The sequence below is a fragment of the Petromyzon marinus genome, chromosome 47 (assembly GCF_048934315.1).
Source record: "Petromyzon marinus isolate PM22_M1 ecotype Great Lakes invasive population chromosome 47, UKy_Petmar_22M1.pri1.0, whole genome shotgun sequence".
Taxonomy (NCBI): domain Eukaryota; kingdom Metazoa; phylum Chordata; class Hyperoartia; order Petromyzontiformes; family Petromyzontidae; genus Petromyzon; species Petromyzon marinus.
In genome coordinates, this window is record NC_133713.1 from 8,971,274 (window position 1) to 8,988,694 (window position 17,421).

The 17,421-nt window shown below is 50.4% G+C and overlaps 1 protein-coding gene across 8 annotated transcripts in view; it reads left to right on the forward strand.

Annotated features, from left to right (window-relative positions):
* Nucleotides 1-4,664: 4,664 nt before the first annotated feature.
* EMSY (EMSY transcriptional repressor, BRCA2 interacting) overlaps nucleotides 4,665-17,421 on the forward strand; it is a 32,749-nt gene continuing 19,992 nt past the window's right edge. For 2 of the 8 annotated variants that reach the window (XM_032972165.2, XM_032972167.2), the window contains exons 1-11: nucleotides 4,665-5,005; nucleotides 7,230-7,324; nucleotides 8,036-8,210; nucleotides 10,489-10,664; nucleotides 11,810-12,064; nucleotides 13,147-13,583; nucleotides 14,017-14,266; nucleotides 14,779-14,943; nucleotides 15,676-15,819; nucleotides 15,994-16,125; nucleotides 16,694-16,851. In XM_032972165.2, coding sequence (XP_032828056.2) covers nucleotides 7,255-7,324; nucleotides 8,036-8,210; nucleotides 10,489-10,664; nucleotides 11,810-12,064; nucleotides 13,147-13,583; nucleotides 14,017-14,266; nucleotides 14,779-14,943; nucleotides 15,676-15,819; nucleotides 15,994-16,125; nucleotides 16,694-16,851 — 1,962 coding nt within the window. In that variant the 5' untranslated portion in view covers nucleotides 4,665-5,005; nucleotides 7,230-7,254. Of the gene's footprint in view, nucleotides 5,006-5,089; nucleotides 5,295-7,229; nucleotides 7,325-8,035; nucleotides 8,211-10,488; nucleotides 10,665-11,809; nucleotides 12,065-13,146; nucleotides 13,584-14,016; nucleotides 14,267-14,778; nucleotides 14,944-15,675; nucleotides 15,820-15,993; nucleotides 16,126-16,693; nucleotides 16,852-17,421 lie in introns of all 8 variants that reach the window. The other 6 variants (XM_032972160.2, XM_032972166.2, XM_032972161.2 and 3 more) reach the window with 5 other exon arrangements.

Below are 17,421 nucleotides of genomic sequence, written 5' to 3' on the forward strand. Positions count from 1 at the left end.
CAAAAAAAAAGACTCTACAGTGTGCGACTTGTGCTCATTCAGAACACTTCACATACTCCCTGCCCACGCGTAAAAAAAGACAAAGATCCACCCGTGTAGCCTTCACAGACTGTTGAGCCAAGTGCTGTTAGCGAGCACCTATGAAGGCCAGCACAGCACACGAGGGGGTGGGTGGCCAACACCACGCCCGGCCGCCTTTGTCTCCCTAGTAGCGATGTTTACACACCGCACCGGGTACTAATTTTAAGCTGAGTCGACCTAGGGGAGCCACAGGATGGGTTCAAATAATCGTCACCGGTGTTGGCCTTGAGCGGGAATCGAACCCGGGTCGCCAGTTTCGTAGCGCAATGCGCTAACCGCTACACCACCGCTCCCCCCCACGCACGCACACACACGCACACACACACACGCACACGCACGCACATTGTATATATCCACACATACACACGGTGTAAATCTATCCATCTATCTATGGACGATGTGGGTTGATGGTGGCAGGTCCAAACTTAGCGGGGCTGGGAGGGGTTCCCCTTTGAAGTGCTGGGGTCTCTTTTCATGTCACTTCAAGGTGGGAATTCCTGTCGTGATAAAGTGTGACATGTTCTCCACTCCCAACCCCCAAACACCCCCGAGGCTATGTCAGATTGTGCCCCTTTAACTCACCACTCTAGCCTGAGTGAGTATGAGTGTGTGCGCGCGTGTGTGTGTGTCTGTGTCTTTGCAGGTGGGGAGCGGTAGTGTAGCGGTTAGCGCGCTACGCTGCGTTACGAACCTGGCGACCCGAGTTCGATTCCCGCTCACGGTCAAAATAAGTGATGATTATCTAAACCGGTCCTGGGCCTCCCCTAGTTCGACTCTCTGCTCCAAAAACGCGAGACACCGCCGCACCCGGCAAATGGAACAGAGGCTGAAAAGTGTGCGAAGTGTGACGCGCGGAGAGGCGCGTGCTTGGAATGGAACCGAAGAGAGCAATGGATCGGAAAACATACTGAGAACATACTGAGAACATACTGAGAACATACTGAGAACATACGAAAAACATACGAAGAACATACGCAAGTTGGAGACGTAAAGTTGTTTTTTTTTGTTTGGGGGGGGGGGGGATTAAGCCGGCTTGGACAGGACACGCCACGAGAGGGTATGCTGGCCAGTAAGTCGCACTGGTTAGCTGCGTCTTCCTTATTAAGTTCGGGTTTGTTAACCTGCATCTCCGATGAGCACGGTTGTCCACGTGCGGTGCGAAAGAAGCTCAACGCACGTACGTACATACATGAAGGCTAATGAGGGAGGCGATCCGCAGCGGAGACGGGGCCGAATATTCATATTCTTGGTTCTTTTGGTAAAGTCACGTGGACAGAATAGTTGAATAGTTTAACGTGCCTGCATGCAAGCGCTAGACGGATGGGCCGTGAGAGGTGGACTTGAAATCCTGCAGTCGACAGAGCAGGGCTGACGATGACGAACCACACGCGAGCTCAGCAATGTTTTCATTTCTCAGCCTCTACTGTTTATTAAACAAAAATCCCGGGGCCGTAACCGAGGATTGAGATTCCGCAGATCTGAGCGGTTGCGAGCATCTCTCGCCACCGAGGAAGCACGTTCGGCATGGCGCGTCTCGATTCACCGTCTCGAGATGTTGAGCATTTGCTGTGGAAATTTTTTTTTTGCATGGCACAAGGCGCTTCAGCTCAGCCGTGCTGCACTTCAAAGATCCACTGGCTCTGCTTCCCCAAAAAAACCACAATCCAGGAGCTCACTTTGCACCGTTTTCCGGCTTGCGATGAAGTAGACATTACTGCTTTAATAATAATGATAATAATGTACGTATGTATATTTTACTTGTTTCGCACCGCACGTAGTCAACTGTGCTCATCAGATGTGCGGGGGAAGGACAATAAACTAAACACAAAAAGCAGTTCTACAGAAATGAGTTGTCAAACTCGATTATTTTAACGTGCACGGCTCCAGTCGCGTCCTAATATCGGAAGGAAGAGCGTTCCAGACGGCCGCAGAAGCGCAATCTGAAAGCGCTGCGCGATGCAAGTGACCGTCTTTGTTCGATGGCGAGCAACAACCAGCCATTTGTCAATCCACTGCTGGATGATGGACACAGCCGGGTGGAAGTGATGCGCACACCTGTGTTCCAGAACTGTTGGTGGCCGTAGCTAGGGTTGGTGGATCACCGCACAGACGCCGCGAAACTCCCTTCCCGTGGGCGTCGAGGAGGGGCCACGAGAAAGCGCGAAATAAAAATGTGGACTTCCGCCTTTGTGTGGGATAGAGTGTTGCACCCTCGCACTCGTTGATTTTCGCCAGGTGCTCCGGTGTCTTTCCACATGTAAGAATACTCATTCGTTTGTCGATAACCCCTTCATATATTGAGGACCGCAGAGCTTTGGGGGGAGGGGGGGGAAATCTGTCGCAGGCTCACTGCCTCGCTGCCGTTCCCCACTCGTCGGCGGTTCCTCCTCGCGCCTCTGCGTCGTCCTCTCCCGTGTACATCACACGGAGCACAAATAACAGGAGCGCTCAGACACATTCGTCAACAACAACGTGGCCTTAAAAAGGAACGAGTATATCATTGGCCACGTTCCAGGCATTGGCCACGTTCTTCACAGCACACACAGAGGCCAGGGAGGCGGAGTGGCCTCTCAACGTGCTGCGGAAAAGGGGCAATGCCCGAAACGTCTTTTTCAGGCGGTGTGAGTGACGAATGTGTCGAGGTTGTTTTGGCATAGAGCAGTGGTTTCATAACCTGGGGTGCTTGCTGTACCCCCTGGGGGTGCGAGATGACCTTTCTGGGGAGTGCAAGACATGGCCAGATTTTATTAGAAGGTAAATCATCGAAACACAAATTGCTACAGTAAAGGTTAAAAACTATTGCAGAGCAATCGCTATCCGTGGTGCTAACGTTAAAAAAACCGCCACTTTTTTCAAATTTTCTTGTTGTGGTTATCACACCTGATGATGATTGCTTGTGTTGCAGTCGAAACGTCGTGATAATTTCATTGTTTTATATTTTTATTATTATTTTATTGTTTCCCTTCTACGTGGTGACTTCACCGAAAGAACCAAGATTATAGCAGAGCAATCAAAAGTGTACGTGGAACTCGTCCGCCATCTGCTGGCCACATGGAGGCTTTGCACGTTTAGAATTTTTGGCAAGGAAAATTTGCACAAGATCCTGTGCAGAGCCATCGTGATGCCACCAATCGCAGGGGGCCTTGTCGGGCGGTCAATTCCACGAAAGATTGCGCAGCGAAGTTGCACGGTCTCTTCTAGGACTCGCACGTTTTGCCAACGCCTTGGCAGCTGTGACCAAATAAATGAACTGTGTTTTTTTTTATTTAAAGCTTTCGTGACTGCAGTAATTCATATTCTTAGCTCTTTCGGTAAAGTCACGTTGAATGTAAACAATAAAACAATAAAATATATATAAAACAATAAAATATATATAAAACAATAAAAATTCTCAGGACGTTTCGACCATAACACAAACGGTCGTCATCAGGTGTGAAAAGCAACGGCAAGAAACATTTGCAAACCGTCACATGTCCAAATAGGCTCACGTTGCAAAAGTTAATAGTCCATTGTATTGGTGTAGCCCTTTGTTACATTTTCTCGAGATGCATTGTGGTCCTCGTACCGCGTGTGATTAAATTCCATACAGCACCACCAACGAAACGTACAAGTCCTACAAAGCAATGGGTAATACTGTACTGTTATAGAGCTTCACGCTGCCCTGTGGTCCCTGTATATTGTGGAATTACATCGCAAACGGCGTCACCAAACCAAAAGTGCAGGTCCTACAAAGCACAGCACTGCAAGGTTCCCAGATGCCTTGTGGTCCTTGTAGCTTATGTGATTACATTCCACAAATCACAACTAAAAGTACAGGTCCTCGTGATCCTTGCACCGCGTGTGATTACATTCCACAAATCACCACAACTAAAAGTACAGGTCCTCGTGATCCTTGCACCGCGTGTGATTACAATCCACAAATCACCACAACTAAAAGTACAGGTCCTTGTGATCCTTGTAGCTCGAGTGATTACATTCCACAAATCACCACAACTAAAAGTACAGGTCCTCGTGATCCTTGCACCGCGTGTGATTACAATCCACAAATCACCACAACTAAAAGTACAGGTCCTTGTGATCCTTGTAGCTCGTGTGATTACATTCCACAAATCACCACAACTAAAAGTACAGGTCCTCGTGATCCTTGCACCGCGTGTGATTACAATCCACAAATCACCACAACTGCAAGTACAGGTCCTCGTGATCCTTGCAGCTCGTGTGATTACTACATGCCACAAATCACCACAACTAAAAGTCCAGGTCCTCGTGATCCCTGTAGTTCGTGTGATTACTACATGCCACAAATCACCACAACTGCAAGTACAGGTCCTCGTGATCCTTGCAGCTTGTGTGATTACTACATGCCACAAATCACCACAACTAAAAGTACAGGTCCTCGTGATCCTTGCAGCTTATGTGATTACTACATGCCACAAATCACCACAACTAAAAGTACAGGTCCTCGTGATCCTTGCAGCTTGTGTGATTACTACATGCCACAAATCACCACAACTAAAAGTCCAGGTCCTCGTGATCCCTGTAGCTTATGTGATTACAAATCACCACAACTAAAAGTCCCACAGAGCTCAGCCCTGCATCCTCTCAGCCCCTTGACTTCATCCGGGTGCGGTGGAGGCTGCCACCAGCGGCGGCCTCTGCCTCGTGAAGGATCCTCGTTGGGGGTGTTTGTTATTTGTTTGTTTGTTGTTGTTCACGCAATTCGGGAGCGTGCAAACCCGGGCGTGGATTAAGCTTCAACCTCCACTTCGTCTGCACGGAGAGACTTGCAGCGTCTCGGTTAAGAAGCTGGCGCGCTCGGGATGTAACCGGGCAACGTTGCACGACTCCCGCCGCGGAGCCTCGGCCTCGCCTAGAACGCCTACCGAGTTGGGTGCGAGGCAGGCGGCGGGCCGCGCGGGCGTAGGTGAGCGGTTTGGCTTTATCACCCACCACCACCATCACCCCGTAGTTTATCCTCGACCGTATCAGGGCTATTGTTGTGCTGTAGTCCTATGTGTGCGTGAAGGGGGAGGTGGGGGAGAAGACAGACGCGGTGTAGAGACACGGGAGAGGCGGTGGTTTTGTGAGAGAGAGACGCAGATAAGGGTTTAGACATCGAGAGAGAGAGACACACAAAGGTGTCTTTGGAAACGCCGCGCTCCGACACGTGAACGCAGCGAGAAGAGAGACAGGCGGAGATTGATGTAAACACGGTAAGTTGCACGCAAGAGAGATACAGGCGTGTGTGCTGACCAGGGTGGTGAAGTATAGTCAAGACAGGCCGCCACGCCTCGGCAATGGAGATACGCGGAGATGCCCCGTGACTTAAGAGGGGAATAACAGAGACGGTCGACATCGAGAGGTACAGTGATGTCGACGGGGACTGGATTAGGCTCAGCCAAGCCGAGACATCGGGGAAGACAAGGGGCGCACGGTCGGAGATTGACAGATGCGGAGACGAGACGCAGAACCACAGTGGGACACGTACAGAAGCCAACATCGGCACACGTAGAGACACAAAACCACAGTGGGACACGTACAGAAGCCAACAGTGGCAGACATAGAGACACAGAACCACAGTGGGACATCTACAGAAGCCAACATTGGCAGACATAGAGACAGAACCACAGTGGGACATCTACAGAAGCCAACATTGGCAGACATAGAGACAGAACCACAGTGGGACACGTACAGAAGCCAACATCAGCAGACATAGAGACACAGAACCACAGTAGGACATGTACAGAAGCCAACATTGGCAGACATAGAGACAGAACCACAGTGGGACACGTACAGAAGCCAACATCAGCAGACATAGAGACACAGAACCACAGTAGGACATGTACAGAAGCCAACATTGGCAGACATAGAGACACAGAACCACAGTGGGACACGTACAGAAGCCAACATTGGCAGACATAGAGACAGAACCACAGTGGGACATCTACAGAAGTCAACATCGGCATTCATAGAGACAGAACCACAGTGGCACATGTACAGAAGCCAACATTGGCAGACATAGAGACACAGAACCACAGTGGGACATCTACAGAAGCCAACATCGGCATTCATAGAGACAGAACCACAGTGGCACATGTACAGAAGCCAACATTGGCAGACATAGAGACACAGAACCACAGTGGGACATCTACAGAAGCCAACATCGGCATTCATAGAGACAGAACCACAGTGGGACATGTACAGAAGCCAACATTGGCAGACATAGAGACACAGAACCACAGTGGGACATCTACAGAAGCCAACATTGGCAGACATAGAGACACAGAACCACAGTGGGACACGTACAGAAGCCAACATTGGTAGACATACAGACACAGAACCACAGTGGGACATCTACAGAAGCCAACATCGGCATACATAGAGACACAGAACCACAGTGTGACACGTACAGAAGCCAACATTGGCAGGCATAGAGACACAGAACCACAGTGGGACATCTACAGAAGCCAACATCGGCATACATAGAGACACAGAACCACAGTGTGACACGTACAGAAGCCAACATTGGCAGGCATAGAGACACAGAACCACAGTGGGACATCTACAGAAGCCAACATTGGCAGACATAGAGACACAGAACCACAGTGGGACATCTACAGAAGCCAACATTGGCAGACATAGAGACACAGAACCACAGTGTGACACGTACAGAAGCCAACATTGGCACACATAGAGACACAGAACTACAGTGGGACATCTACAGAAGCCAACATTGGCAGACATAGAGACACAGAACTACAGTGGGACATCTACAGAAGCCAACATTGGCAGACGTAGAGACAGAACCACAGTGGGACATCTACAGAAGCCAACATCGGCATACATAGAGACACAGAACCACAGTGGGACATCTACAGAAGCCAACTTTGGCAGACATAGACACACAGAACCACAGTGGGACATCTACAGAAGCCAACTTTGGCAGACATAGACACACAGAACCACAGTGGGACACGTACAGAAGCCAACATTGACAGACAGAACCCCAGTGGAACATGTAAACACTTGCAGTATAAATAGAATGACAGCTGGGAATTAATGTTGCCTGTTAACCAAACGCAACCGATTTGCCCTGTTTTGACTTTACACGTAATGTGCACTCCGATTGCATGGTGCGTGCGGGTTAGGTGCGCGTGACACGGTGATGCCAAGATGCCAACGGTGTGGCCCACCCTGCTGGACCTGGCCCGCGAGGAGTGCCTGGGCATACTTCGCAAGCTGGGTGAGCTGAGCTGGTGGGGGATTGGAGGGAAGTCGTTTTGGGAGATGCTGGGAACGATGGGAGATATTACGGTTAAAGATTTATATATATTTTTTTGGAAACTTACAATGGAAGACACAAGCCTTAAAATGTTGCCTTAAGACCAATTTGCACCCGCATTCAGTGGCGTAACTTTACACTTTCAACTGTGCAGGGGGTGGATGCGGCAATTGGTTCAGGTGCCTCCCCCCCCCAAATATTTGATTTGCCAAAGCCAAACGTTGACTGCTCTAATTAAATTAAAATAAAACGTGGAACGTAAATGTGAACGGCGTTTTAAATGTTTTTGCTCTTTTGCTCTGTCGAAAACATTGTGGTTGTCAACAGGGGCCCCATCTAAACTAAACTTTACAAAAAAAATACCTGGCATTCTCCTCACTCCCTTACCTATTGGATTTTCCTCTGGGTCCTCCGTTTTTTCTCTCCACATTTAGAATTAACATGCGTTTAGAGTATTTGGCTGGTTTACCTTCCCATATGATAAGCCACTTCATTGGGCTATAATTTGTGGCCAGTTTGCTTCTGAAAAAAAGCTGCACGGCTCAATAGGCCTTACCTTGTTAAAATTACAATAGTTTACCTTATTTGTGACCAGGTCGCTTCTGGAAAAAAAGCTATATAGCTAAGTGGGCCTTACCTGGCTGCCTGCGTCGTTGTGGTTTTTGTGCCCAGAGCTGGAGGCGTACGCGGCGGCTGTGAGCGCCTTGCGCGCTCAGGGAGACCTCACCGTAGAGAAGCGCGATCTGCTCAGCGAGCTCAGAAAGGTGTTCAGCATTTCCACGGAACGGCACCGCGCGGAGGTGCGCAGGGCTTACAACGATGAAAGGCTTTCCACCATCGCTTTCCAGTGAGTACGCTCGCAAGATGGGTAACTGTGCCCCATTGTCAGTTGCCTTGCCACGACTTAGTGCACTCGGGCCTTCACGAAAGTTATTTATTGAGGAGGCCAAGTGGCTCCGTTTTTTTTTCCTATTGTGGTAAAGATGGGAATTGCAGTGACCTAAAAAGTAGTTCTGTGAAGTCATCTTCTGCAACCAATTCTCGAACACGTGGTGTTACACCACTCGCCGTGACGGTTCCTAAAAATAATTCCTCTGTCGTGTGTCACGTGATCACATGACGCTGATAGCAGCACAGTTGAATTACAATTGGGCAAAACATTATTTTCTGTCTTCTTGGTTCTTTCGGTAAAGTCACGTAGAATGGAAATAAAATAATAAAAATAAAACATAATAAAATAAAATCCTCACGACGTTTCGGCCACAACACAAGTAGCCTTCTTCAGGTGAAGGAACAGAACTGTCGGGACGACAGCGCTTCAGTGAACGCTGCTAAGCTTGGCAGCATTTTTTAAGCTGGGTGGGAGGAGCAGAGCGCCTTGACAAAGGAGTTAACATATCAACAGAAGAATTTAGCATTGAAGTAGCTGTGTTAATGTGTTGGATTAGCAGGGTGTTAAAGTCAGACATTAGCATGTAACTGGGAGATTAGCATGATGTTAGTGTGAGGGATTAGCATGTAACTGGTCACGGGAGTAGCTATGTTAAAGTCAGAGTTTACATATCAAAAGAGGCATTTAGTATATTGACGCTAAAGAACTGCAACTACCCAACTATCATACAATAAGCCGATGTGAAAGGACTAAGTATAAACTACATCAATATAATAAATGTACTCAATATATTCTTAAATAATTTGAGCTATTAACATAAAGTAACTGGGTATACACTACACTATATAATGAATACCATATAGTAAACTGATAAAAAAAACTAAAAATAACTACATCAATGTTATCAATAAACTCAATATACTCTCCAATCAGCTGAGCCCACTAACAATAAGTCGTTATACATTACACTTCTATGTCGAAAAAAGTGGCGGTTTCTTTTTTCTTTTCAACGTTAGCACCACGGAAAGCGACGAGCTTTGTTCAGACAGACGAGTCCATCTATGCTCGGAACGGAGGAGGGGGGAGAAACAGCCACGATGCGCTGCTCTGTCCTGTGTTGTGTTACAACTATGCTATAAACTAGACTACTATACATTACAATGTTATGCCTTCCAATCTAAACTACATTGTATAATATCGTATACACAGCCCAATGTAAGCTCTAACATTATGCATTATATTGATATGTTTCCAACTAAACTTTCTTCTACATTACACGACTATACACCGTAATATACACTGCCATAGACAAACCCCACCCTTGAATTATACAATGCGTTACTATACACTACCCTATACTTTAGACTATAAAATATTAGACTTGTAATATTACACTATGTATTATTCTACCAACCCTACTGTATACCACACTGCTGTATATTCACTATACAATTACGATGGCCGGCCTGCTCTAGACCAATTCCTCGACCACATCAATTCCATACACCCAGCCATCAGATTTACCATGGAAGTAGAAAAAGATGGCAAGCTACCCTTTTTGGATGTCCTAATTAAAAGGAGACCTGATGACTTTACCGAAAGAACCAAGAAGATGAATCCCTGCGGTCACGAAAGCTTTAAATCGAAATTATTTTCTTTTTTTTCACCAGAGCTGCACGTCTTCCCTTCGTTACAGTTAATGTGGATTTCGTATAGAGGAGGTTACGTGGTTGGCAGCAGAGGGCAGTGCAGCCCACTCCATTGTGGTAACAAGCCAAGCTGAATAGCTTGGCAAAATACGGTCAAACAACCTCCACAACCCACGTGGCATGGGGAGGCTCTTATCCAGCCGTGGCTTGACAGAGAGGCTGTACATGTTACATACAGGGGCACTGATTTGCCCTACTCCTTTCAGATGCGCCTCTGCGGCCATGTGGAATTCTCTTCTGATATTAGGAAGCCACTCTAGCCTTGCTAGATTGAAGACTCGTTTCTTTAGAACTGCTTTTTGCGTTTAGTTTGTAGTCCTTCTCCCCGCACCTCCCATTAGCGCGGTTGGCTACGTACGGTGCGAAAGAAGTTCAACTTACTTTACATACAAACGACCGTCATGACCCACATGGCATGGAGAGGCCCTCATATGGCCGTGGCTTGCCAGAGAGGCCTTACATGTTACATAGAAGAAGACTGACTTGCCCCATCCCCCTCCCCACCGCTCCACCCTCCACCGCAGCGTGTCGGGGCCCAACAGCGGCACGGAGTGGTCCATTGAGGGGCGCCGGCTCGTTCCGCTGCTGCCCCGGCTGCTGCCCCAGACGGTGCTGACGCGCTCGGCCAACTCGGCTGCCCTCGCCGTGTCCGCCCACAACTCCACGCTTCCGTCGCCGGGACTCACGGGCAACAAGGAAGGTGAGGGAGCCTGTTCCAGATTCTGGACTCCGGGTTTTTTTGAGTTTGGATGCCCATTTCGGGATTCTGCATTCCAGGTTTTGGCAACGGGGTTATATATGCCTAATGCCGGACACCAGATTATATATCCAGATTCTAGTTTCCGGATTCAGGCTACTGGTAGGCTCGGTGAATCTTAATCAGCTCCACTCGTTAAGTTGATGGGCAAATAGACACTGCATGCAAAAGTGTCCCAGATAGGCTGAGTACTGGGCGGTTAATGATATCTCGTACCGTTCCTGGGCGACTCCACTCTTTACAAGCCTGCACGAGCTAGCATAGTGAAGTATGGTCAGACCGACACAGCATGGGGGAGGTTTATTGAGAACGTCTGCAACTATATTGCTTTTATTAATACACGTAGAAATTTGCAGCGCAGCAAATTGCTACATGGTTAGATCCCCGGGGGCCGTGGGTGGCCATTTGGTAATGTGCACTGCTAAACTTGGGAGTATGAAGTTTTTTTTGGACTAAATTCATACAATACTTAATGAATACAATTATTTTGAAAGTTTCTCATTTTGAAACTCTCTCGGGTCTGTGAGACCAAGGTTTTCGTGCAATCGTACCACATTGCTGTGGTACGATTGCACATTTGAACTGCCGTTTGCAGTTCAAATGTTTAATATGTACCCCATAAGTTGGCATTCGAGATTTTACAGTAATTATCAAAATTACTCGTGACTTCAAGGTAATGTCACATGCTGCGAGGTAGGTTTATTCGCGGTTGTTCATTGGAATTCTCTTGATATCTTTTTGGGTTGTTTGATGTTGAGCTTGTACGCACAGGTGACAAAGATTATAAATTACGCACGCCTACCTACATGCAACAATTACGCCGGGCACCAGCAGCGGCCAAAAAAACGTTAATCAATACACGGAGAACACGCGCTGGCTGCTGCTACATTCAGTGCCTGAAGAAGCTCCCCGGCACGTGGAGCGAAACGTCGGACATCGTGTCGAATAAAACGCGCGGCACGACCCGAAAACACATCGGGGGGGGGGGGGGTCTAGCGAACGCCGCACGTGACCCAGCACTCGCCTTCCCTAACCGATGCGGATATATTCACTCGAGACCAATAAAGCGGGGACGTTTGTCATTGCAGTGGTGGTGAGCTACAGCTATGCCAGCCCGTCCCCAATCTCCCCGACCGTGTGCACCTCACCACTGGGTGGCGCCAGCAGCAGCAGCAGCAACAACAACAACAGCAGCGGTGGTGGCGGCGGCGGCGGCGTTGGGGCGGGGGCGGCAGTAGCAGCAGCGGCGGCGGCAGCGGTGGTCCCCACCAAGTCTCCGCGTCCGGTCAGCCCAGCATCGAGCGTCGTCGTGCTGCCCAGTGGGAACACCGTCTACGTCAAAAGTACGATCGCCGCAATGCCATTTTTTCACAATACGGTGCAGATTATAAAACGCGTTTTTTTTTTTCCCGTATTTTAAAGCAAAAGCTGGGCTTTAAGAAGCATTCTGCGTACAATTATGACTTGCGTCTGTATAGTCAACAATCTATTGTTGGGTGTCACCCTTCGGACACGTATGTATGTTGAAATACTTTCGCACCGCACGTAGCCAGCCTTGCTAATCAGAGGTGCGGGGGAAGGACAACAAACTAAACACAAAGCAGCATCTAGAGAACACATTGGTCTTCCGGAAGGCGTGGTTTAATCTAGTTTTTGAGATTTTTTTTCCGGAAGACGGTTCTCGATAGCAAAATATATTACCACCCAAAAGAAGGCCGGTACCAGCTGATCACATAGCTAATCAGATAGCTTAATAATCATCTTCAGGAGATGACTTTCCGTACTCGTACATTATCTTCAAAGAGAGAATCTGAGATTCTCACAGGATTGTCCAATCCAGGAGAGCCGGGATTGACAGTCTTAGCAAGGCTGTCCTGGGTATAATCATGATTTTATATACAGCGTCATGCTAATTGCATCCCACAGTGCTCTACATTGATTATATATGAGGGCCCAAATCCTAAAATAAAAATGAATACATGAATGGCACCAAAACAATAAAGGGCACGCACATCACAACAGAGAAAGATTAGAGCCCATTGAGTCTCCACATCCCAGACCACAATCCCAACATCTCACACAAGCCAGGAAACCTACACAGGAGAGGTGGTGAAGTGCCAAAAAGGTCTGACATAATTTAGGCTAATCGCTCAAATGTCCAAAATGTGGTTTCCTACTTATCAGCATACGCCCGGATGAATGAAAAGGCCTTCAGTTCGGAATTGAATAATGTGCAATGGAGCGATTTGTCGAATATTGACATTGCGTTTATTTTGTGTTTAGTTTGTTGTCCTTCCTCCGCACCTCTGATAAACACGGTTGGCTACGTACGGTGCAAAAGAAGCTCAACTTGCATACATACACGGGACATACTTAATCCTGGTAACTAGACATCACCCATTCCACCGGCTGCGCCCTTTTTCAGGCGTCAGCTGCTCCGAGGACGACGAAAAACCCCGCAAGAGGCGTCGCACCGACTCGTCGGGCTCCCCGTCGCTCGCTCTGAGCGACGGCACACTCCGGCTCGCCACGTCGCCCTCGCCACAGCCGCCGGCACCGCTGCCGCCTCCGCCACCGCCGCCGCCGTCACCCGCCACCGCCACCGCCATGCTCACCAGCCCCACCGCCGTGTCGGCGGGCCACCCAGCCTTGTCAGGGCCGAAGGTCGGCGTCTCCGTTACGGCCGGGTCGCTGTTTTCCGGCGGCAGCGGCGGCGGCGGCGGCAGTCAAACACAGCAGCAACAGCAGCAGCAGCAGCAGATGTTGAAGCAGCAGCAGCAGCAGCACACGCACCACATGTCGCCCGTGAAGATTACGTTCACACGGCCCGTCACGCCCACCACGGCGAGCTCCACGCAGAAGGTGCGCGACGTCACCGTTTGTTTACGGTGTCTCGGGGAAGAACGCGTGTGTCTGTGTGCGTGTGTGTGTGCGTGTGTGTGTCTGTGCCGTTGTCTGGAGGGCCTTTGTGGCGGATGCCTGTGATGTGGCTTTGTGGAGCCAACGGTTGGTGGATTGCGTCTAGATTTGTGAAACTGACAAATGCGCTCTGCGGTCCGCTAGGTGGTCATTAGATGGCAGTACATGGAACGGCCGTACATGCACCCAACATATAACGTTTTTATTTAGTTTTCATACATTTTTCTCCAGACGCTCCGGCAACAAAACAATTTTAACCTTTTAAACTCTCACCCATTTCTCCCGGTGCCACCAACCAACTTCCCTCTGTCCTCCGCTAAGCCCCCTCCGCTCCTGTCTCTCCCTCGTGTCTCTCCCGTCGCCACGTCGACTCTAGGTGATAATCGTGAGCACCACCGCGGGCCCCACCTTCCTGCCGGGCATCCTGTCCAAGCCGCACGGCCTCGTGCAGCCGGGCGGTGGCGCCGCCGCTCCCCAGCACCGCGCGCCGCCCGTGCTCATCGCGTCCAGCTCGGGCGGGCACGGCGGCCAGCCCCTGCTGCTGGGGGCGCCCATCGCCGTGGCAACCGGGTCCTCGGCCGCCACCGTTTCCGTGGCGACGAGCTCGCACGCCGCCCTGCACCAAGGTGAGTGGGGCTTGAGCACGTGGGCGCGCGCGCTGCGGCGGTTGGCTCCGCCGGGCTGTGAGCCCCCGGCCAGCCGAGCTTGATTCCTGCTCCCGGCCAACACCGGTGACGATTATCTCAACCGGTCCTGGGTCCTCCCGTAGGTCAACTCAGCCTTAAGTGAGCACCTGGTGTGATGCGTAAACATCGCCGCTAAAGGGAGACAAAGGCGGCCGGGCGTGGTGCTGGCCACCCTCCCCCTCGTGTGTCGTGCCGGCCTTCATAGGTGTTCGGTTAACAGCACTTGCACCAACAGTCTGTTAAGGCTATACGGGGGATCTTTGGTGGAGCGATGGTGTAGTGGTTGCCACAGCTGCACTAATATTGGGAGGGGGGGTTGGGGGGAAGCCAGTGACAAGAAATGTAATTCTAGGTGCGACATCATTACGCACGTTTCAACGGCTTGAAATGAAACGTCGAAACGTCGGAGCCGAAGTTGAATGTGAGGGATGCGCGGGTTGCGGCCGTGGCAGGTCTGAGCGCGGTGGCGGGCGGCAAGGTGGGGCCACCCGCCAAGGCGCCCGTCATGGGCCCCGCTCGAGCCGTGGCAACCAACCTGCCACAGCAGATGGGCACGGGCAGCGGAGGCGGACAGAGCGCCGCTCAGAAACCCACCATCCAGATCAAGCAGGAGTCGGGTATCGTCCGCCTTCACTCGCTCGTTCTGCGTGTTCTATTTTCTGATTCGGACATCACTCGCGCTTTCATTCACTCATGCACTGGCGCTTTCGGCAATTCATTGTATCACTAATGTTTTTATATCACTCAAATCACTGACACTTTCAGTCATTCGCTCATGTGTTTATTCACGCTCTCATTATTCCTTTAGGCTACTCATTTGTTTAAAATTTCATTCGCTCCTTCTTTGACTCATTAATTTATATGCTTGCGCTTGAATTCACCCATTCACAATTTCATTAAAGTGTCTGCTGCTTCATTCAAACGCAAATTCTCTTGTCTCTTCACGTGTTCATTATTGCCTATTGTCACTGGTGATTTGGTTGTGCGTATTTTTATTGTCATGCTTTTCCCGAGTACAACAACATGCGACGTTTATCGAACGACCCACACGGCCGACGCGGCACGGGGGCCTTCATCCAGCAGTGGATTGATTGACTATGGGCGGCTCTAAATTAATATTTTCAGTTTCGCTTTCGGTATTGTCACGCAAGACAAAATGCGCATCAATTCGGACCTCTCCACACTGCGTTAAACGGTGAAGCCCCTGGAAGGTGACGTGAAAGAACTACTTCCGAAGTCTCTTCGCTAGTTTGCCGTCGCACACACGAGGTGGCGTTCCCTGTCGGCGTTTAACGCGGGACTCTGCAATCGCTCCACGCACGTCCGCGCATGCCACTCCCACGCTCAAGCAGGCGTGAAGATCATCACGCAGCAGCTGCCGCAGAGCAAAATCCTACCGAAGCCGGCCGGCGTGGCAACCACCGCGGCGCCTATCATGGTGGTGAGCAACCCGGCTGCCGTAGTGACCACTCGCCTCGTCACCGCGCCAACGGGTACGCTCCCCCCCCCTCCGCCCCCGTCACGCTGCCCCGGCCTCGCGCTCCTCACGCGCGTCTCGAGACGGTTCAGTTCTCCCGTGGAAAGAAAACGCACGTTGGAAAGCGTTGCGGAATTCACACGCGAGCAGGCGACGTCCGTCCGTGCGTGCGTGCGTCCGTCTCGTGCAGCAGTCAGCTCCCGTGTGGCATCGCCGGGTCCCACCTACCTGAAAACGACCAGCGGCAACATCATCACGGTGGTGCCCAAGTCGCTGGCGTCATCGCTGGGCGGAAAACTTCTGAGTTCCACCGTCATGTCCGGTGAGATTCGCACACCTGAGATGCGAGGCGACGCTTCGCCCGCAGATGCGCGCCCTCCGCGGTTGCGTGTCCTCCCGCTCTGTGAGCGGAGAAACGAGTGAAGCGAAAAACGATTGCCCCGCAGGAGTAATGTCACGACAAAACTTGGTGAGACACGATGCACGCACACCGCGCACAACGGTAAGGTGGCGGGACGAATAACTTCAGGGTATGCCGACGTGTGACTGCATCACTCCGCGTGCTGTATCGTACGGCTCGGCCTCGCAGTTCGAGAAAGCAGTTCGCAGTCGACCGCGTTATAACGGTGCGCGCTCCGCATTGTGTGAGAACCGCGTGAAAGCGAGAACGCATCGTGCGGACACCGACGCCTCAAACGGGGACGTTAGGCGTTGGCCGTATTTTTGTTGTTTTATTTTTTGTTGTTTTTATTTTTTGTTGTTTTATTTTTTTTACCTACGTGACTTTACCGAATAGAACCCCAAAGACTGTGGATCCTTGCAGTCACGAAAGCTTCAAATCTAGAGTTGGCCGTCTTGTTTATTACTTTCGTCGTCGTTCAACAATGCAGGCACAACAACGAAGATCACGACCATTCCGGTGTCGATGGCGTCCAAGTCGAACGTGATCGTGGTGCAGAAGGCGCCCGGCAAGGGAGCGTCCATCCAGGGCCTCGCGGGGAAGAGCGTCGTCACGACGCTGCTGGGAGCAGCCAGCATGGGAGGAGCGGTGAGTCTCCGCACGCGTGTGCCGCTCAACCCCCTCCCACCTTCTTTTCATCTCTCTCCATACATCGTACCATACACAACAAGCCGGGCAAGGCAGCCCCAGTCCAATAACGGAGCCTCAAACATGGACATTAAGAAACGCACGCAAGTTTAATCGTTAATTCATCCACCGCGCATAGTCAGTGAAGGACCCACGCTGCGCCAAACGTGTGACCTCTTGCGACAGCATTCGCCTAAACTGCTCTTGGCTGCCATCCATACACCGGCGTTTCAAGTGATTTGTTTGATAGATGGATCATGGGGGAGGTGGGTGACAAAGGGGGATGGCGCCATTCCTTTGAAGGTCGCGGTCCATTTCGAAGCGTGCAATTTTTCTTGAGTTTGCGCAATGTTATGAATAATCCATTCAAAACTCTTATGGGGCAATGCGTCGGCGGTGTGGTAGAGAACGGCCCATAGAAGCGGTTATTGCAAAGCTACCTCTTGAGATCGAGTGATTTTTAGTTCACGCACTAGGGGGCAGCACCTTACCACCCACCCTGCTGCTGGCTTTTAAAATTCATACGTGACA